A 22,685-nucleotide genomic window follows, 5' to 3' on the forward strand; every position below is an offset into this window, starting at 1 on the left:
CAAATCTGGTCTCAGATACCTCCCAGCTGTGTGACCCTGGGCAAGTCACTTGACCCCCATTGCCTACCTATCCTTACCACTCTTTTGCCTTGGAGCCAATACACAGAAGTTAAGGGTTTAAAAAAAAACTGATACGAAGGCAGAAAGTATGGGGTTAAAAATAAAAAACAAAAAACTATGGTTCAGCTTGTAGCAACAGTTGGCAAGCTGTCTGAAGGCTGGTCTCTTTACTTCAAAAATGGCTCCATCTCTGATAATAGATGTAGAATTCCACCTCTTATTACTTTATACTCATTTGTTCTGTCAATTGTTATTATTCTCTGACAATCTGAAGCAGGGCCATTTCCTGCTTCAGGTCTGAGCAGTTTATAGAATCAAATGGACCACCCTGGGAGACGGGGTGCTCAAGTAAGGCCATGCATATAGAATGCTTTGTGAACTTGATTATCATTATTATTCTTCATCACTGGATATGCCTAAGCAGAGGCTGCATGCCATGTATTAGAGATATTTTAAAGGGTAATTCCTATTCAAATACTCTCTGAACTCCATGCTCTGTCCAGCTCTACAAAAAGCTAAAATAAATGTAGTTCTATTTTATTTTGAAATGTTTTATAAGGTGGAAATGTTTCATTTCCATCTTTGTATTCCCAGTGCCTAGCTAGCACCTGTGCCTGGTACCATCGCAAACAATGTTTGGCTAATCTAATATAATACTTAACATCTCTTGTCATTTAAAAAATCTGAGTATATTAAAAAAAAAACATATTATCTTTAGGCAAATATATTTTTGATTCCTGGATGAAAACCAAAAAAAAAAAAAAAAAAAAAATCTGAGTATACCCTTCTCTCAATGTTGAAGAATAAAATCAATGATAATAATCTTTGAGACGCCACAGTTTAGTTCTTAGATACACACATGATCCCTCCCTTCTTGTTTGGTAAATAGAAAATGGGGATATAAATTCTAAACAGATGCTTATAATCACTTTTAACAACACTGATGTTAAATTTTTTCAATCAATGCCCTTTTATAAACAATACTACTAAAGCTGAGATTCCCCATTAAAAAAAGTAAAGCAAATCAGTATTTCTTGAACACCTACTATGTAAAATTCATTGTGCTAGGGGGCTATGGAAGATACAAAGAAACAAAATGTATACATTAGTTTCTTGATCCTTTCCCAGATTAATTAATTAAATTCACTTTATACCTTATGGCAGTGATGGGGAACCTTTTAGAGATGGAGTGCCAGGCCCCGCCCCTACCCCGAGACCAAGTGCTGTGCCCATTCCTCCCCAACCTCCCCTCAGACCACATTCTGTGGCCCCCCACTAAATAGTGGGTGAACTGCTTCCCCCTCTTACCACCCAGGGGAGGGAAGAAGCACTCCCACTGGACTGCTGGGCAGGGGGGCAGGTGATGCAATCAGGCTTGGGGAGAGGGAGAGGCAAGGTGCCCAAGCACTTTGCTCCCCCTCTAGTTAAATGAGCTATGATCCCCTTGAACCTCAAAAAAAAAAAAGCAAAAATTCCCCAGCTTACAGGAAAACCCCTTATTTAAAAGAAAATATAAACCTCAGGTTAAATGACATCCTGACACATCCACCCCATGGATCCAGCCTAAATCACTAGACTATAGTTTTGAACATTTTAAAAGTACAAACTCAGGACACATCCCAAAATCCCAAAAATACTTTGTATCAAAAAGACACTGGTTGCTTCTGATAGTAAAGACATAAGTTTTTCTGTCTCACTCAGGCCAAAGGTAATTAAGAGGCCAGTGCATTCTGAATGGAGTGGGGCAATCTTGTCCTGCATGGGATGCAGTCTAGAAGAGATCTGCTTACTAACTCCTCCGGGGCGTTAGGGGGGAAGCCCAGCTACACCTCCCTCCAGGTTTCTAGTTAGGAACTCTGTGCTGCAGGGATGAGCGTACTGGGTCCTTGGCATGCATGCCCACAGAGTGGGCTAGGCATGCCACCTCTGGCATACAGAACATAGGTTCACAATCACAGCCCTGAGGTGTTTCTATGGTATTTATATTCCACAAACTACATATTCAACTTGAATGTTCAGTCATTCAACAAATCTGACATTTCAGATGGAAGGCATCAGCATTAAAGGAAATTGGTAAAGGCTTCCTGTAGAAAGTAAGATTGTAGCTGAGACTTGAAGGAGCAAAGGAGCTAAGAGGCAGAAATGATGAGGGAGAACATGAGGGACAGTCACTAAAAATGCCTGGAGTTGGGAGATGGCATGTCTTGTTCAAGAAACAGCAAGGAGGTCAGTGTTACTAGACCAGAGTATAGGTATAAGCATGATGGTAAACTGTAAGAAGTCTAAAGAAAGTGGGATGGAGAGGAGGTTATAAAGGAGTTAACCTGACCCTCTAGGAATTTATAACCTATCAGTTAAAATAAAATATGTACACACATAACTACAACATAAATTAGAATATAAATAGTGTAGGTGGTACAGTGAATAGGGCACTGGCCATGGAGTCACAAAGATCTGAATTCAAATCAAACCTCAGATACTTACTAGATGTGTGACCCTCGACAAGTCATTTAGCTTCTGTTTGCCTTAATTTCCACATCCATAAAAGGGGATAATAACAGCATCTAACTTGCTGGGTTTGTGAGGACCAAATGAGATAGTAATTATAAAACACTTAGCACAGTGCCTGGCATATAATAAGAACTATATAATAAATATTAGCTATTATTATTATATGAATGGTATAGACAAATGTCTATGTACCTTTGCTGAATTTAATTATTTCCATTCATTTTTAGTTAAGTCTGTAGAGTTCTCAAAGCAAACTATGTCATCTGTAAAAAGCAATAATTTTGTGTCCTCTTTGCCTATGTTTATTACCTTAATTTCTTTTTCTTCATCTTAACTGTTACAGCTAACATTTTAAGCACAATACTAAACAATACAGAGATAGTGAACATTCTTGCTTCATCCCTGATTTTATTGGGAAAATTTCTAATTTATTTCCGTTACAGATAATGCTGGCTCTAGATTTCAGATAGATACTACATGTCATATTAAGGAAAGGTACATTTATTCCTATGCTTTCTAGTGTTTTTTATTGTAATGGGTATTGCATCTCATCAAAATCTTTTTCTGCATATATTGATATAATCATATGATTTTTGTGGTTTCAGTTCCAGTTATTAACAATTATGTTTATAGTTTTCCTAATATCGAACCAGTCCTACATTCTTGATACAAATTCAACCTGATCATAATATATAATCTCTGTGATATTTTGTTATAATCTCCATGATAATACCATAACATTTTACATAAATATTCACTAAGGACATTAGTCTATAATTTTATTTTGCTGCTTTGACTCTCTCTGGTTTAGGTATTAAGATCATGTTTCTATCATAGAAGGAATTTGGTTTTATATCCTTTTTCCATGTTTTCAAACAGTTTATATAATATCAGAATTAATTCTACAAATATTTGACAAAATTTGCTTGTAAATTCATCTAGTCCTACAGGTTTTTTTTAATTTGGGAGCTTATTTATACCTTAGTTTTCTGCTTCTTGTTTGGTTAATCTGGACATTTTAAATTTTTGTAAATATTCATCCATTTTATTTAGATTGTCAGTTTTAGGGCATATATTCAGGCAAAATACTTCCTCGTTACTCATATTTCTTTTTCATTGGTTGTGATACATATTTTTTTTTTAATGGTCATTTGGTTTTCTTTTTAAAAAAATCAAATCAGGGGGCAGCTGGTTGGTTCAGTGGATTGAGAACCAGGCCTAGAGACAGGAGGTCCTAGATTCAAATCTGGCTTCAGACACTTCCTAGCTGTGTGACCCTGGGCAAGTTACTTAATCCCCATTGCCTAGCCCTTACCACTCTTAGAACCAATAGTTCTAAGGCGGAAGGTAAGGGTTTTTATAAAAATAAATCAGCTAATGGTTTGTCTAGTTTGTCTATTCTTTCAAAAAAATATTTTTTTAAGCAATGACTAAAGGGCAGGTATGTGGTTCAGTGGAAAGAATACCAGGTCTGAGGATGGAAGGGCCTGGTTTCAAGTCTGGCCTCACCTCAGATACTTTCTATCTGTGTGACTCTGAGCAAACCACTTAATCCCAACTACCTAGTCCTTACCACTCTTTATTTTTGGAACCAATACTTAATACTGATTCTAAGACATAAAGTAAAAGTTAAAAAAAAATTTTTTTAAGTTCCAAAACAATCAAAACGGTTGATTACATTGCATATTAAAATAGTATATTTAAGAAAGGAGATCCAAAGACCATATAAGGGAAGCATGATGGAAAGCAACTGATTAAAGGTCAATGGAGAGAAAAATACTGAAATGGATCTGTGATCTCAATAATTCACAAGTTTCCTCCCCTAGTATAGATCACAGTATATCCATGTGGGCTCTGAAAGAGACATTTTGCCTTAATGAATGTTTTTTGTTTGTTTTTTTTTTAAGCTCAGCAGGATCTTATTTTCTATATAACTTTTAGTTAACTCTGAAAATGAAAAAAAAAAGTGGTCCATTGTTATATGTTTGCTTATTACCTACTAATACTCTTAAAGAGGAAGCCTTCAATTCATATATTTCTTTACTGACTTCCATTAGATATTTTAGAGAAGGCAGAATAAGCTTATAAATTTGTAATTATTGGCGTTCTCTTGGAAGCTTTTTTTTTAGTATTAATAAGTTCTTATGTTATCTTCCTCTTTCATATACCCTGTATACCGATCTCTCAATGCTCTCACATTTGAGTCACTTGTAGTACAGATCATCTTCATTCACACTTGCTCTAATCCAGCCGCTTTTTCTCTTCTTTTTAGTTCTAATTCCTATTTCTTCTACAAGAACATCCAGAAATTTGATATTTAGGACACAAATACAGTGGTTCCACTGTTCTTGATGGAAAAAAATTTTCATGAAAATAATTTTAGCAAACATTTCCTTCCATTATTTTGCTTTTATTTGTGAGATGACATTGCTTCTAATCTTCCATCATTTTTTTCCATATGATTTGACAAATATATTTACTGGCTTACTTGATGTTGCCTTTGACAGGCATCTTTCTCTGGCAAATGTAAGGTTTGCTGATTAAAACTCTTTCTGAGCTCTTTTGGCCTCCTTTCTGTGGAAATTAATTTATATCACTTTAACTACTGGATGAAGTTATAGTTGGTGTTGATGACATTTCTATTGTTCATTTTCCATTTTTCCAGTTCTGGAAGGCTGTGCCAGCAGAGTGTAGGCCCTGGCAGTTTTTAATGGGATGAAAAAGCTTCAAGTATGGCTCTGGTAATAGATCAAGTCTGTTCTCAGAGGAATTAAGTGGCTAACTATAGAGGCACATCACCAATGAACTAGCCCACCTGGTAATTGATTTTTTTTTTACCATGGAAACCCATGAAACAAATAAAAATTTTAAATGGCCCTCCATCTTCAATCTTCATTCAAGTATGACCTACTTCTACAGAGACAGTGGCAGAATAATTAGACAAGTGACAGAGGTTGCTAAGAATAACCATTCGTAGGCCTTGAATAAACTTTAATTTGACTACTGTGCAGTAAACATGAGCTCCTTGTCCAGTGAGTGGATGTTGATAGAAAAACTGAATTATGTCAACCTTGATATTATTGCTTAGTGAAATCAGAAGACGGGAATTGAGGATAAAAAGAAAAATAGCTTATAGTCACTTATGAAGGAAATAAGGAAAGTAGATTTTATTGTACTCCTAAAAGTAACAAAAAATATTATTCCATGTGATATTTAGTAATCGCTTATTGCGATACTAATTAATATTTGCCCCCCAAAAAATAAAAAAAATGTGGATTATGCACAAATGCAGAGAATAAAATGATAGAAAAATTCTAAAAAGAACTTGACAAGTCCTTTTATAATCAATAAACATGCATTCTGAGAGTTAATGACTTCAGTGCAAAGGTAAGCAAAGGTGAGGATAGAGAGAAATACATAGGAAATATGTGGGAGAGGCCAAAGACTATAAAAATAGTAGCTAGAGTGATAAAGCTCAAAAAGATCTGGGCCTGGCAGGGGAAGTTAGAGATAATGAAAAGAAGACTCTTCGCTATATTTGAGGGGCAGGAAACAGTATCAAAAAAAGGCTATGATCTTTGTTGGGGTGGAGAGGACAATAATAATTGCCAAAAAGAAGGCAGAGGTGCTCAAATGTCATTTTGTTTCTTTTTTCCTCCTTTATCAAAGAAAATTTCCTTTACCTTGGAAATGTTCAACAAAAATGACTAACATGAAGCTGACACAGGATAAGTAAGAAAATAGTAAGAGAACGCTTAGTTGCCCTTATTGAATTTAGATGTGACCCATTTAAGCTATAAGTGAACTACAGTGGCCCAATCAAACTGCATCCTGAGGTTCTGAAAGGAGAGAAAGAAGAGATTGCTAAGCCTGTTAGTAATATTTGAAAGATGATGAAAAAAAGGGAAGTTTCACAAGATAAGAAAAGATAAAACATTCCCTTTCAAAAAAAGGAAGAGAATAGATTGCAATTATTGGTCAGTAAGCTTGACTTTATTTAAAAAAAAAAACTCTAGAACAAACCATTAAAGACAGAGTTGCTGAATATCTAGAGAGGGAAGCAATGATTATTTAAAGCCAGCATAGCTTCATAATTCAGCAGAAAGGAGGCATAAGATTTGTTGAATTTGTTGTTCTTCATTATGTCACAGCATCCAACAGTCCTTTGTTCATAACAGACATTGGAAAGTGTTACTGAAATCAAAGAGAATTCCAAATAACAAAAGAAAGGCTACCATCATACTAAATCTTCATCATTTAATCTTACCTCCAAGCCATAAAAAGTCATTCACAGACCGCAGAAGCTCCACAGACATGTGGTAATGAACCAAGGAATCCTGTAGCATCCCTGCCTGAAGGCATAAGTCACCAACATGTTTCCTCATCCGCCCTTGACACCGCTTCTTATAGTGTCTAGAAAAGAAAGTACAATTCAAGTGGATAATTATTCATCCAAGACCTCTTATCTCATCTCATAAGCATGATTCAGTTAAGCATTATTCCTCTAACTCATTCCAGAAAAAAATGCTAAGAAGAAAATTGCAACTTCTCAGAGAATCATCAGATTTAGGGCTGGAAGAGCCCATAGAGGTTACTGAGTCCAACTTCTACATTTTAAAGATAAGAAAACTGAGGCCCAGAGGGGTTAAAAGACTTGCTCAGGGTCACACAGCTAGAAAGAATCTAGGGTGAGATTCAAACTCAGGTCCTCCTAATTCCTGGTCCAGAATTTGATATACTATATAACACACTGCCTCACCTCTATCCCATGCTTCCTCACCTAGCTTTCAAAGTCAGCAACAACTACTACCAATTGTGCTGAGGGGTGGGGGTAAACTGCCTTCAGGAAAAGAGTTAAAGAATAAATAATTTTTAATCTCCTGACAAGAGTCATAAACTCTGGTAAAAATTGACATTTGATCTTTTTCTTTTCTTAGAATCAATTGCCTTAACCCTAAACTTAACTTCATAATAGCTGCATAATATCTCTCTTTTATGGGGTGAGATTCATTTCTCCTTTAGCTTCATTACATATCTATCTTTCTTTTTTTCACAATAGTGTGTTAATGGTGCTTTAAGAAGTTGGGTAGAATGGAACATCAATAGCACTTTAAAAATTGACAAGAATCCTAACTACTGAATAATGCAAAGCTTTTAAAAGTAGTGGCAGTTAATGGAAAGAGCATCACAATAAAAGGTAAAAGACCAGTTCTGGTCCCCATTTCACCCCTTGCTAATTACATTGCCTAGGCCAAGTCCTTTCACTTCATGTGCAGAATCTGAATATAGAAGCCTTGGCCAAATAATCCTTTCAAGTCCCTTACAAGACTTCATTCTGTGGCTTGTATTAAAATGGACAAGAAATTCCTTTGCAACTATTTCAAAAGCCTTTGAGTTTGGTTTGATTAAATTCAAAACATAAATTTTTGTTTTTAATAATACTCAATCAGCTGGAGAACAAGGAAACTACAAACCCTTAATTTTATTTTATTTATCTCGATTATGATGCAATATTACTTGTATTATTCCTAATGAATTCTTTAATGGCTACATTCAGAGCTGAGCTGAAGGTCTGAGGATCAAGAACAGGTAGAGCTGGAAATGTGGCTAAGGGGCTAATTCTTTCAAAGCACATTTATAAAGACTTTTTAAAACTGAAGCTATATAACCATGGGCAAATCATTTAACTTCTCTCAACCTTCTGTTAAATAGGGATAACAGGATACATAAAACATATGTAAAAATGTTTTACAAACCCTAATGCACTACATAAATACTAGATATTTTGTAGCCCAAAAGAATAGCATAACGTGATAAGGATAATTCACTAAAACTGCAGAACCTACTCAAATTAGCTCTACCTTTACTTCTCCTTCTGCTGATTCCTAAACATACCTTTTTCTCTAAGTCTGTCCCTCTTTCTACCCATGCCTCTTCTCATTATGTCCATCCCTACCCCAACACTCTCACTGAAGACCAAGAAAGAATAGCACAAACTACTACCAACGGCTCCCTTAAAACCCATGCATATGGTTGGGGATGTAGACTCGAAAAGACCACATGAATGCAACTATATGACACATGTTAAAACCAGTAGAAATGTGTGTTGGATTATGGGGGAGAGGGGTGAAGGGGGTTGAAGGGAAAAGTAAAGACATGAATCATGGAACCATGGAAAATTTTTCTAAAAAAAATAAATATTTAAATCTTTAAAAAAAACAACCATGCATAGTTCCCAAAGGACTACTTGTGTTCTGCTCTTAGATCTCTCCTCTCTATGAGTGTAAAACATACTAAATAACAGACTGCTCTGCTTAATGTGAACTTTCTTGTGATGTTTGTCAGAGACCCTCCCTGCCAGTATCCATATCAAAATAGGGATATCCCAAAAGCCTATGGGGGTCTTTAGGGTGGTAAGTTTATTAAGCACTGTCTTAAACTATAAATACCTATAATCATCAACATCTAATATGCTCTGTTTATCTAAGCATGGTAACTAACACGTGCAAGCAGATAGTTAATGAGTGCTTGCTGAGGGCTAAAAAGTAGTCTTTAGAAAGTAGCTGGAGAAATTCATGTAGGCCACTGATGGCAAACCAATGACACACGTGTCAGCACTGACACATGTAGCCATTTTCGATGACACACGGCTGCATACAGAGAAGTATGTGGCTACATGCCGAGGATGAAACATTTGCTGTAGTGTAGTGTAGACAACTATAGATGATAATTCTACCTATATTAATTTACCTATTTTGGTTTATTAAATAGTTATATATTACAATTATACATTTTTGTTATTTAAACTATAAATATCGCAAAATCATGGTGTTTTTTTTTTCTCAAAGTGACACACCACCCGAGTTATGCACAGTTTTTTGGCGAATTTTGACACACCAAGTTCAAAAGGTTGCCCATCACTGATGTAGGCCAAGATCATAGGAAAGAACAGCAAGACCTCCCTAAGCAAACTTTTTCAGTCAGTCATTCAGTGTCATTCACTTGTGAAAAACTATATCCGTAAGGGCCTGGGGATATGTGCCCATCTTCAGTCAAGCTCCTCGCCGTGTTCCTCCCTACTTGACCCTCTTCCTCGAAATAGGGCTGTTTGGAGGCAACTTGTAAAGCTAAAGAACATAAGTATATTCCCTCAGGGTTCAATTTTCTACATATAGTAAAACTATATATATAAAGAATTAATTTTAATTTAATTTAATTTAATTTAAAATCCCTCTATTTCAAGTCTTCTTGCTGATATTCTTTCTAGGGATAAGAATAGGAACTAGACTTTCATTGGTATGCACTGATGGCAAACCTTTTAGAACCTTTTAGAAATCAAGTGCAGTGCCCTACCCCTTCCCTAGACTTTGTGCCATGCCATGCCCCTACCACCGCCTCCCCTTTACCCCAGACAGGGGAAAGACAAAGGAAGGGGAGTAGCCTGGACACTCTGCTCAGGGAAGGGAGGAAGCACTTCCATTAGACTACTGGGCAGAGGGGAATGAGGCACAGTGGAGGGGAGAAGGGAGCAGCTCCACCAGAGTCCCTCTACCTTTCTAGTTACTAACTCTCACAAGCAAATGTTCCAATGCCTACAGAGAGGTCTCTAAATGCCATCTTTGGCATGAGTGCCATAGGTTCACCATCATAGGCATAGGGAATCCCCAGGTGAAGAAACTTCCCTACCGATGAAAACTGACATCTTCTTTGCGATTTATAATCTTAAAGAGTTGCCTAGAGCATTGAGAGGTGAAGTGATTTTGCTGAGGGTCACAGAGAGGCAATGTATTAGAGGCAGAACTCCAATACAGATTTTCCTGGTTCTGAAGACATCTCTCTCTCTACTATACCATCCTGCCTCTGTTTCTAGAGCTACTCTTTCTAAAACAATTAATAGACTTTCCTGATAAGTTCACTAAATATCAGGGGCTAACCATGGGTAGATGTTTCTTTGACAAAGATTATAATTCAACTTCTTGCTCTACCTAAGAATCATTCAGAAGATAAAGGCAACAGAGCATTGTTATTAACCACTTTTTCTAAAAAGTAGAAGTTTGCTATGTTTAAAATAAAAATGAATTGTACCTAAGTCCTACAATTCCAAATTCATCATGAGCTATAATAGCTAACATTTATGTAATCTTATAAGGCTTGAAAGTACTTTAAATATATTTTCAAATTTGATCTTGAGAGGTAGCTATTATTATCCCTATTTTTATAGTAAATGAAATTGAGAATGAAAGAAATTAAGTGACTTGCCCAAGATCATACCTATGAGTTTCTAAAGCTGGATTCAAACTCTGGTCTTTTTTGAAGCCAAATCCAATATTTTATCCACCACACTATTTACATGTCTCAGACCAGAACAGGGCAGAAAATATATAATTTTTGCTTTGTAAAAGGCATAGAGTAGGAGCCTTAGAGACCTACATGGCATGCTACAAGAGACTGTGGGCAGTGAGAGATTAATGTAAAAACACTAAATCTCTAGTATACAAGGGCTGCAAAGCAGAAGACAGCCTACCAAAAGTAAACTGGACCTGTTTCACAGTTTTGCCTGAGTTTAGTTCTATTTCTGGTGGTCTTGGCATAATATCAGTCTTCTGGAATTCCTCCAGATGCAAAGCCAAATAAGATCCCTCCAGAGGAACTAAGCCCTCCCCATCAAGTCCACTCTACATTAAGCCTGCAACCATAAGAATTGTGTGAAGGGAACCCTCTCCCAGGATCACGCATGGAGTCCTAGCTGCATCCTGCACTCTAGAGCTATATCATGTTACATGAGCAGGATCACAGGACTGAAGCCTATGTTCTTGATCCAGATATAATTTAATTTGACCCAGAAGGGAGAGGAAGGTTAAAAAGCTCAAGACAAGGCAGTAGACTCTATCTCCAATAAGTGCGCTAGGAGAATGGAGGCTGTGGTGGCCAGGATGAGACCACCCATGTGGTAGTTTAGGTTAGGCTATTTTACTTTTAGCCTTTTATCGAATTCTGATCTTTACCTATTCAAGTAAAGGTAATAAACTGTATTAAAATCCTAAGGACCAGGGTCCTGAATTTTTAATCTTTACAGAATAAAACCAATCTTTAAAAATAGAGTAAAATAGATCTAAAAAGTAAGGGACTGATTTTAGCTTAGGTATCCTCAAAGGTGTTCATCCATCCATTCAGGATAGAATGACCTTTGCAAATATTTCCCACACACACAGAAATAATTTACCATAAAAATTGCTTTCTCAAAATAGTTTTATTATCTTAAAAAAAGTTTGACCAGCACCAGTCTGAAAACTTTGCATTTTATAATCTACATGTAAAATATTGAAACTATGATTAAGAATGAAAATTCAGCACAATCCAGTTATATGAAATGAGAACATGAAAGTCAAAATGCCTTCTTATGGATAAAATAAAGTCTATATTCTATGTAATCCCACAAAAATAGTTCATCAAATTGGTCAACTTTGAAATACTTCAAGAAGGGCCTTTTGACAGCCTGTGTCTAGGCTGAATTAGAAAAGACCAAAAGATTGGCCACAAAGTAATAAAAAATTTGATCATAACAATTCAAGAGACTTCTACCAAGGCATGGAATTACTGTGATTTGTTTCAATACTGAAATCATGTAATCATGTATCCCTTAATTACTTAAGAAACAAATAATAAATATATTTAATGAAGAGCAGGTCAAATTAAAGCTAAATCTGAATAGCATTCTCTATGCCTTTTTAAGCTACAGGGTAGAGGCATTTTATTTTTGTCTTTAGATCCCCAGCACTTAGCATGGTGCCTGGCCCACAGTAAACACTTCATAAATACTGGTTGAATTGAATACGATGCAGAATAATTGCCAAACTTTTAGAGGGAGTCTTTTCTCTACCCTCCCTAAACCAAGGAAATTCCATTTCTGGGCAGACAATATACAAATGGATAGCTAAATAAATCAATTTAAAAGATAACTATAGAATGTAAGCTCCCAGAGGGAAAAGATATGAAAAACTTTGTATTTATATGTACATATATATATATATGTACATATAAATATAAAAAAAAGTTTGGATTTGCAAACTACATATGTAGTTTGCAAATCCAAGCTACATATGTAGTTTGCAAATCCAAGCTTTTATAGCCAACAATTTAAAAAAAGACTAAAGAACTCAGGCCAAATATTAATATATACACACAGAAGCTTCTCATTACTACATGTAAGTATACCATCTTAGACCTATGCATACAAAATGGATAATTCTAGAAGTAAAACATAGCTTAAAATAAAATAATTTGATTACTATAAACTCAACTAAATAGGTCTTAAGTCCATGAAATTAAATGCCAATAGACATTTAAACAGGAATTTTCCTAATAAACATCAAACTTTGTTTTATTTATCTAGATGTAAAGCAATCAACTATATTCCTGAGATCAAATTTTATTAAATTACTCATTTGAAAAAGTTTATTCCATTCAAACATTCCACAAAATCCCCTTTATATATTGGTGTTAACTGTTGGTCAATATTTAGTAATAGCAATTGTCAACTTGAATTCTGGAAGCCCCAAGTTTTGCCCATTTCCCTTGGGAACTTGACTTTAAGGGAAGTCTTAGACTGTCTTAGACTGAACAAAGGATCTCCTTTAATTAAGTATCCTGAATAGGAGTAATAGAAATGCTCAAATCCTCAAATCACCCATTTTGTCTTAGAAGTTTCCCCTATTGTATCAAGAGATCCTTTCCTAAGAAGACTAAAGCCAAGCAGAAACCATCCTTTTTGTACCCAGACTAAGTAAGGCCACTCCCTGGTACCCCAACCTCTAGCTTTTTTCCCAAACCTGTTTATAAACTGTCAGTGTATGCTTACTGTACTTAATTCCCCAAAATGTATATAAATCCCCAAGTTCTATTGTTCTTTGGAGAATCATCTAGCCCAGTGATTCTCTCAGAGGCACTGTCCTCAAAGCCCCAGAGTTTGACTGTGGTATTTAGTGCTAGGTTCTGTGTAGCAGCCGATTGTTAAGGACCTGTCTCTTTCCTGATTAAAGATTTGGTTTTTCTGACTACTTTAGTAGTTCTGTATTTTTCCAAGTCAACACACTTCAAGATATCTGTGCAGTTATCAAGAAGGCAGTGTGTAGGGCAGTTAGGTGGCTCAGTGTTTTGAGAGCCAGGCCAAGAGACAGGAGGTCCAGGGTCCAAATCTAGCTTCAGACACTTCCTAATTGTGTGATCTTGTGTAAGTCACTTAACCCCAATTACCTTTCCCTTACTACTACTCTTCTGCCTTGTAGCTGAACAGTATTGATTCTAAGACAGAAGTTATGAGTTTAAAAAAAAAGAAGACAGAGTGTGAAGGTGGGGAGAATTCTTGTTGCAGAGTCAAGGGGAAGCAACTTGTAAGGAGTGTGATAGAGAAGATTGTTCCTTGGATACTGGTTGGCCTAGATGACCTACAAGGTCCCTTCCAACTCTGAATTCCTGCCATTCCAGGAACTGAAGAGGGATACCACCTGGTTAAGCCTGAACTTTACATTTTACATTTACTTTACATTTATGGGGCTCAGATGAGATAGGACTAAATGACCTCTAAGGCCCTTCCAACTCCAAAACCTGCAAACCTATGAAGTTCTACTGAAAAGACAAAAGAGATTTAAACATTAATTTCTAAGCTATAATCTGCCAGTGACAAAACACACCTCCTCATTGGGGCACCCTACTCTTAACACTCCCCCACACTTTACCTTCATTTATAACAACAAACATCTAACCCACAAATCTACCACTAGAAAGGGAGTTTGCTGAGTTTGACTTCTCCTTTCCCCTCACTCATCACCCCAATGCTTATAGCAATTCTGATACTATAAGAGAGAATGCTGAAACCTTGATCCAGATGAAGTCCAGCTCAATAACATATGCCAATATTCCTTTTCAATTTCAGGAAGCATTTGGAATTGATCATATTTTAAATAGCTAATGGACACATGTTCATAAATGATAAATAATTTTAGAGGTTGCCAGTATTGGTTTTAATTCTCAGTCTAATACTTTATTTAAATGTCAATATGTGGCTACGAGAATGTAAATGGAAAGAGCACCAAAGCAAACTAAATGCTGAGTAACATAATGACAAGACTATCCACGAAGAAGAGATAAGAAAATAAACCTCCCTCCCTTCTCTGCAGAAATAGGGAGCTACTGTCATAGAGCATGACTTACACGGTCAAGAGTCAATGATGTCATGGCTAGTTGTACTAAAAATCCTGCATTTTTTTCCGTTATTCTTTGACAGAAGGGTTGGGTTCCAGGGCAAGGAAGAAAAGAAAGAAGATATTCAGAAATTTAGATGAAGTAAAAACAAAATATTTCAATGACAAATTTTTTTTCCTTTCAATGTGATCGGCTGACACCAAAAAGCTTCTTAAAAATAATAAACATAAATCCTATTCCCTACTTTGCCAGCATCACCAAATGTCATTTTGATGTGCTAGGGAGCCAAAAGAAAATAACAGCCTGATAACTAAACAAACAAACCATTAAGTTACAAAGCAGAAGTTTTAGCACCTCAATAGTCATTCTTTTATGAAATCTTAGAGCATTTGGGGTCCTTCCTAAGTCTAGTATATTTCTCTTATTTGTGTGGTTATAGCACTTCCCCTTCCTCCAGTGGAAAGCAAGGACTGAGGAAATTTTCATCTTTTTCATCTCCAATATTGGGGGAAGAGTAGGAGGGAAGATAAGGTCTCACAAAAAGCAGGTACTTGGTTGATGTATATTTGTGTGTTGAGGTGAATCTACTAATACTGACTGATGACAAGCATTAACCTCAACAAAAGCAGTGAATTAATACACATATGGGATTATAAATTAACACCTATTTTATTGTTATTATTTGTTAAGGATTTATTTCTAAATTTTGGCTTCCCTCTTTTATCTTCAAGGTGAAATATTTAAATGATTTTCAAATTATTTGGCTGACATTCTTGGTAGATTCCTTGGAAATAATGTTTTTTTAATACTTAATCTAATCAACATTCTCTTTTTCTAATTAGAGGTAGACAGGTTTTTACTGGGTAAAACACAGAACCAATATTTTTAGGTATTTCTGCTGAGATACACATAATAAAAAGAAAGGCATTTGGGGTAGGTATATAAAAGGCAATGATCTTGTTTCCTGAGCCTAACTTTTGTTCCAAATCCAAATTTATGGGAGCCAGAGATGATCATGTGATCATGGGGAGTGTATCAAATTGTCACAATTACCAGTATGAGAAGGCTTAGACATCTCTAGCCAAATTATAGCCTAGGATATTCTGTCTTTTGTTTCTGGTGGCTGAGACTAAAAAGGACTATAAACTTGCTTTCAACAGGGAAAGTTTGAAACTCTATATCAGTGATTCCCAAAGTGGGTGCCACCACCCCCTGGTGGGTGCTGCAGCGATCCAGGGGAGCAGTGATGGCCACAGGGACATTTGGGGGCAGTGAATAACTGTAAGGGGGCGGTGATAGTATGTGACAGGGCGCTAAGTAATATTTTTTCTGGAAAGGGGGCAGTAGGCCAAAAAAGTTTGGGAACCACTGCTCTATTCTCTAGCAGACTGATGCTAAAATGATTGAACTAGCCCTGAAGAGATAATTCTGAACCTGAGAAAGGTTGAGGATATTTTGCTGGAGTAAGTCCAGCAGAAACATTTGTGCCCAGTGAGAAAAAGTCCCAGTAAGCATATGCACCTAGCAAAGAGCAGGGCCACTAAACCCAGTGAAGCAATCTATCTAATAAGACAGAGGAAATGGCAACACCAGAAGGCATCATAGTCCTGCAGCATCAGTAATAGAGTAGTACGAGTTATCCTTCCACATGTATTCCCTAAAAGTGAGCTCCTCAGGCACAGTCCCTTTGCATGTCCACTCTCACCACTAGTGGTATGGATATTTTTAGGAGTGTGTATACTACATTCATGGGGAGAATATTCTATTACAAAATCTAACTATTCGTTTTCATTAAATGACTTCTACTTTGAACAAATTGTGCCCTCTGGCTGACTAGAGAAATATATTAGAGAGGGCTTTTGAACTATCATTTTTGGAGTAATTATGGCCCCTAGCCATTCTGGGGACCCAACCTAAGACAGGATGGTGCTACAGGGGCTATTAGTCTATATTACATTAAAAATTCTTAACTTATTTTGGAAAGTTGGGCCTACAACATTTTATTTAGCCACAATCTGGCTCACCTGAGAACCAAGGAATCTGGGTTCTAGTCATGGCTCTGTCATTAATTAGTATGACAATGGGCAACTCCATTTTCATTTCTGGACCTTGGTTTTTTCCTCCATAAAACTCAGAAGTTAGACTACATCTCTAATACTCCAGCTGTAATACTCTTGACTATGATTTATTTAAATCAAAAATTAACTTTGGGTCTGACAATCCATAACAATACTGACCCTTCCCAAGTGTGACTTCCTGGGTTAAGAATACTAAAAACTCAACATGATATGAAATTGCCCTAATTTACATACTAGAATACTGTCCAGTAGAGTCTTTCCATAATTTATTACCTATGTGGTCTTAAAAGCTATTTAAGGTTCCCAGACCTCAGTTTCCTCATCTCTTTATGGGTGAACAAACTGAGGCCCAGAAAGAAAAGATGAAAATCATATATTATGATCATAAATATTAGTTAGTGATAAAGACAGGCCTAGAATCCAGTTGTCCTTACTCCCAGTGGAAAGGGCAGGATGGCCTCTAAGGTCTCTTCCAGCTCTAAATCTATGCTTTTAGTAACAATGGATAGAATGAGATTCTCTTAATGGTTTGGGCATGGTCTTGACATGCTAAAAGCAGTCGGTGTTTCACTAAGGCAAGGGAGATAAAATGTGTTCAACTAGTTTTGCCACAAAAAAAAATGGGCAAAACAGTTCAGCTAGAGGGGAGGAAACCCTGAGGGCAGTTTGAGGTATATTATTTTGTTTTTTGTTCTTTTGCATTGATTCAAGAGTGCCTATTTCACTCAATTGTCCATGCTCAAAAATCTGCTCCACAAACATATCACACAAAGAAATTTTTAACAGATACAAAATACATAAACCCACACAAAAATGAAACATAAAAGTTCAATGTTTCATTAAGACTTTCTACCACTTTCATTCACAAGCCCTAAGGCAAGAGAATAGAGGGAGTGTGTGAAGGCTTCTAAGGCTTTCATAGAAAGAAATTAAGTTAGCCAACCCTCAAATCCTCGCTCTGACCCCAAAGGAATTACTTCCCTTTCACCTAACAAAAGGGATGTTTAAACAAGGTGAAAGTGGGAGGAGTGGTATTTGATTGCAATCCAGGTTCCTGAGAGGAACAGAGGTTCAAACAACAATCACAAGAGTTAAGAGACCTAAATTACTGTCCTGGTTTGACCACTTTCTCAATGTATAACTTGAGCAAATGACATGACCTCTCTGGATTCCACTTTTTTCATGTGAAAAAAGAGGAACTTTAGAAGGCTGGACCAGAGAACCTCAGACATTCCCTAATAGTATCTGCTATTTTTAGTAGTCTGTTTTAGGGTCTCCAAAATGCTTTGCATACTTTATCTCATTTCATCCTTAGAATAACCCTTTGGAGTAAGTGCTATTACTTGAACTGCCTCCATTTTACAGATTAGGAAACTAAGATGATGCTGGCTAAATGAGTGACTTTCTGAGGGGCAGAGCTAGTAAAGCCAGGAAGGAGTTCCTAACTCCAGGCCTGTGGATCTATCTATTGTCACCTCCAAGGCTCCCTTCCAAACAAAGTCTAAAATTCTATGCATGTCTCCCTCCTCTCCTCCACCCCATCCATGAACACAGTGTCTGCTATAATCCCATCTTAATAAGAAAACCTGAAACAAAGGGAGATTGAATGGCAAGGTAATATAAAGACAGTGCACAACCTGGTGCCTCAACTAACTTCTAACCTTCATTTACAAATACACTGTGTTCAATTGTATACTTATTAAGCCACATCATGCACATAACATATTGACAGCCATGAAGTACATGCCTAACAGACAAAATTAAAGGATTCAAATGAAGCCAGGCTCAATGATCTTAAACCTTGCTAAGCTATTATGACCCACTAAAACATTTATAAACCTAACAGAATGAGCATTTCTCACGTTTAAAAAGGGAAAAAAGATTCATGGTACTAGCAAATTGTAAAGACCAAGCAAGATCCCCAAAGCAAGTATTTTAATATGCATGAAGCATCAGCAGTGACTAAAGGCAAGAAGGCCAAAAAAATGTTACTAAGTTAACAAATGAGTCTAGGCAGCATTAAGCTTTGGTTATACACACACACACACATACATATATATATGTACATATATATATTTAGAAGCAATAAAGAGCATGGGAAGGCAGCATATATAGAACTCTAGCTAAGTTTTAAATGCATTGTATTCACAGCCTACCTTTTCAGACCCAACAACATACTCACAGGGCAGTATGATAGAAAGAAAAGAAAAAAAAAGAAAGAAAAAAGGAACAAGCAGAAATTAGAAACACACAAAGAACAAAAAACTTTTCTAGCTACAACACAACCCAAACCACAAAGAATCTACCACCAGCTTGTGTGTATATATTTGGAGGGCAGTCACTGGAAGCAAAATTTGATGAGAGCTGAGGGAAGAAGTCAGAATCATTTCAGGCTGAATATGTATTCAGAAGATCACAGATGTAAATCTGTAAGATTATGTAGTCCAACCCCCAATTTATAAATAAGAAAACTGAGGCCTAGGGAAGATAAGTGATTGCCCAAGGTCACACAAGTGGCAAAGCCAGGGATTTGTCCAGACTCCAAATGCACCATTCTTTCCACCATGCCATGCTGTAAAGAGGGTACCAGCAAGAGCTAGAAATCAGAGTTCCCATTCAAATCATGTTTTAAAGGCATAAAACTTGGTAGTGAAAAAAGTAGGATAGTAGAAGAAGGAAAAGTTTACCAAGTACCAATAGAATTGCCTTGCTGTTTTCATGAATACTAAAGGTACTATATTACTCTCTCCAAATTACTAAGGTTTGATGATGAAAGTTGAAGAGAGGCTAAAACAAAAAGCAAAGGGACAGCAGTACCTTACCCTCAACTACTTCAGAAGTAATTATCATAATAGCTTCACTTTCTATACCACTTCATGGTTTCAAAGGCCTTCGAATGCAAAATATCTCCTATGAGCCTCACCACAACAGGTGAGGCAAGAAGTAGGTTGATTATACCAATAGTAATGGCTCCTTCTTGCAAACCAGGAAGCCAAAGCTCAGAGAGTCGGTGACTTGCCCAAGGTCTCACACCAAGGAAAGACATGATGGAACTTGGACTTCTGAATTCAGATCTTTTAGCTCTGATTCCAGTGCTCTTTCTTATTGATAGCTATTTCACTTGATATGTTAGCATACTTAATATTCAGAGATGGCTTTGTGAGTTTTGCCCCTTTAAAAAAGTTGGGATTTGTTCCTCACAACTACCTCTTAAAGTAGGTCAAAGTAAATTTAACTTTTTCCAGGAGAGGAAATAAAAATTTAGTCCAGCCAATCATTCACTAATTTATGATGCTCCTGTTAGAGCCAGACACTATGCTAGACCCTAGAGATACAAAATGAAATTGAAAACCATTCTTACTCTAAAGAAGCTTACATTCTACCAATTTCCTACAACTATAAAATAGAGGAAGAAGAAAGAGGCCTGGATGGCTTTGCATCTAACTCATTGTACTGTGTTCAGTTCAGCCTCTGTCCTGCTTACACTTTCAGCTCAGGATTTATCTACAGCCCAGAATGCCTCATTTGAGCCAGATCAAAAGAATCATCCACTTTCTTTCCACTCGGCATCCCCTAACACTATAAAACCAGAAACTGGTTTCAGTGAATGAGAGAGGAAGTCAGATGACGGAAGAAACTTCTTCAAGTAGGAAGCAAGGCTGTCACTGTAACGGGAAGTCTGAATCCTTCCTTTCCCACCCATCAGACACCCCTTTTTACAATGGGTATAGAAACATACAGCTAACCTTAAGAGGAAAAAAAATCCTACTAGCATACAGTAGCACTTCAGAGTCCAAACACTGACATATCTGACATGCATCACCACCACCTCCCCACAAGAATTGAGGGGAAGACTAAGACAAAGTACCCATAAGTACAGGAGAGGCAGAGCATTGTAATGGAAAGAAAAGCTGATAAAATAAAGAGATTTAACTATAGTCCTGCCACTAATTAACAGTATGGTCTTGGGCAAGTAATTTGAATCCCTCTGGCCTCAGTTTCCTCATCTGTAAATTGAGGGAACTGACTCTGATCAGCATTTCCCAGATTAGGTTGTGTAGAGTTCTAGTAATCCACAGAAGAGTTCTAAAAGGAAATACCATGGTTTCATATTTTAGAGGAGTAAAATTTAAATCCCTTATGTAAGGATTTTTTGCTATAAAATCTTTAATATTTTATTATTATATTTATTAATTAATATGTTTTGTTAATAATTATAAGTATTAATGTATCATATTTGTTAATAACTTAATAATAATTAAGTCTGTCCTTATACCAAATTTCCCTTGATACCATCCCATTTCATCTTTAACCTCACAAATATGCCCTCGGTTTCTCTAGTCCTGAATTTATGGGTTCCTACAATAATTTCATACTCTAAAATGTTCTGTGACCAAATTAGTATGGGAAATGCTAGACTATATTATCAATATATAATCCTTCAAGCTCTCAAATTCAAAGACTATCCTTTTTTTAGAGAGAAAGTTTCAAAGAATTATTCCTGAAGGCTACCAGCTCCATTCTTATCTCTAGGTAAACACATATACTTACCTGCTATCTGTGTCCAATCCTACAAAGTCCTTCTTTTCAAAAGGTACACACAAGAGAGGAATCTTATCTCCAGACTTGTCAGTGGCTCTATCTAGACGCTTGGATTCCAACACAATAAAAAGGGATTCAATGAAATCCTCAATTCTCTTCTCTACTGAGTCACATTCATCATAATTGGGATAAAATGCCACATCTGTCCGAGGTTGCTCTGCAATTTCACCCTGAAGTCCAAAAACAAACAACCGGGAATCATAGAGTGTGGAACCATAAATTTCCTTCTGGACATGGAACTTCTCAAAGGTTTGTGGCCAGTCTTTCGCAGAGAAGCAATCTGTTACTGTGATGAGGCCCACGACTTTTCGGTGGGTTTGGAAATCTCCCCATTCATTGTTCTCAGGGGGATAATGATGTCTGTAGCGTATGTACAATACTCGTTGTGAATCTCGAACATTTATCTGGCTCACAGATGAAATTCTTTTGTAAATCCTGAAGAAATTTTCCTCCGAGACAATGCCTACTGGTTGTACCACAACAAGGAGAGTTTGGTGGTCCTCAGCACACTGCATGTAATCTGGAACACTCATTGTGAAGCCAGTGGGTGCTATTCAAAAATAAAGAATAACTGATAAAGATCTCATTTTCAAGATATTCAAGTAATTGATTCAGATTTATAATATTATGAGCCCCATTTCAACTGCTAAATGGACAAAGGATAAAAACAATTTTTTTTATTTTGAGTTCCAAATTCTCTCCTTCCCTCTCCCCCCTCCCTTAGTAAGCAAATTGATATAGATTCTACATATGCAACCATGAAAAACTTTTTTATAATATTCATTTGTGGAAAAGAATCCAAACAAAAAATTTTTTAAATGAAGAAAGTAAAATAAAGTAGGTTTCAATCTGCATTCAAACTATCAGAAGAACAAGCAACTTGTTTCTCTTGGATAGATATATTTATTATAATCTATTATATAGTTATGTTACATGTTATATTGTTATATATTTTAAAAATAAAAATAAATAACTGCTTTCAAAAAAACAAAGCAGTTTTCAAAAGAAATCCAAGTTATCTATAGCCACATAAAAAAATGCTGCAAATCACTAGAAATTAGAGAAATGCAAACTAAAGCAATTCCAAAATTCTACCTCACCAATCAGATTACTAAAGCTGACCAAAAAAAAAAAACATGCTGAAGGGGCTTCAAGGAAATAGGCACATTGATATACTGCTGGTGGAGCTATAAATTGATCTAGCCATCTGGAAAGCAATTTGGAACTATGTCC

The 22,685-nt window shown here is 36.5% G+C and overlaps 1 protein-coding gene across 1 annotated transcript in view; it reads right to left on the reverse strand.

Moving 5' to 3' along the window:
• The window catches only part of TRAPPC9 (trafficking protein particle complex subunit 9), a 1,005,189-nt gene extending 983,204 nt beyond the window's left edge, over positions 1 to 21,985 (reverse strand). The window contains exons 1-3 of the mRNA XM_044684475.1: positions 21,402 to 21,985; positions 19,007 to 19,027; positions 6,839 to 6,984 (exon numbers count right to left, since the gene is read on the reverse strand). Of these exons, the coding sequence (XP_044540410.1) occupies positions 6,839 to 6,984; positions 19,007 to 19,027; positions 21,402 to 21,985 (751 nt within the window). The remainder of the gene's footprint in view (positions 1 to 6,838; positions 6,985 to 19,006; positions 19,028 to 21,401) is intronic.
• Positions 21,986 to 22,685: the final 700 nt, after the last annotated feature.

Source organism: Gracilinanus agilis, chromosome 1 (assembly GCF_016433145.1).
Source record: "Gracilinanus agilis isolate LMUSP501 chromosome 1, AgileGrace, whole genome shotgun sequence".
Classification (NCBI taxonomy): Eukaryota; Metazoa; Chordata; class Mammalia; order Didelphimorphia; family Didelphidae; genus Gracilinanus; species Gracilinanus agilis.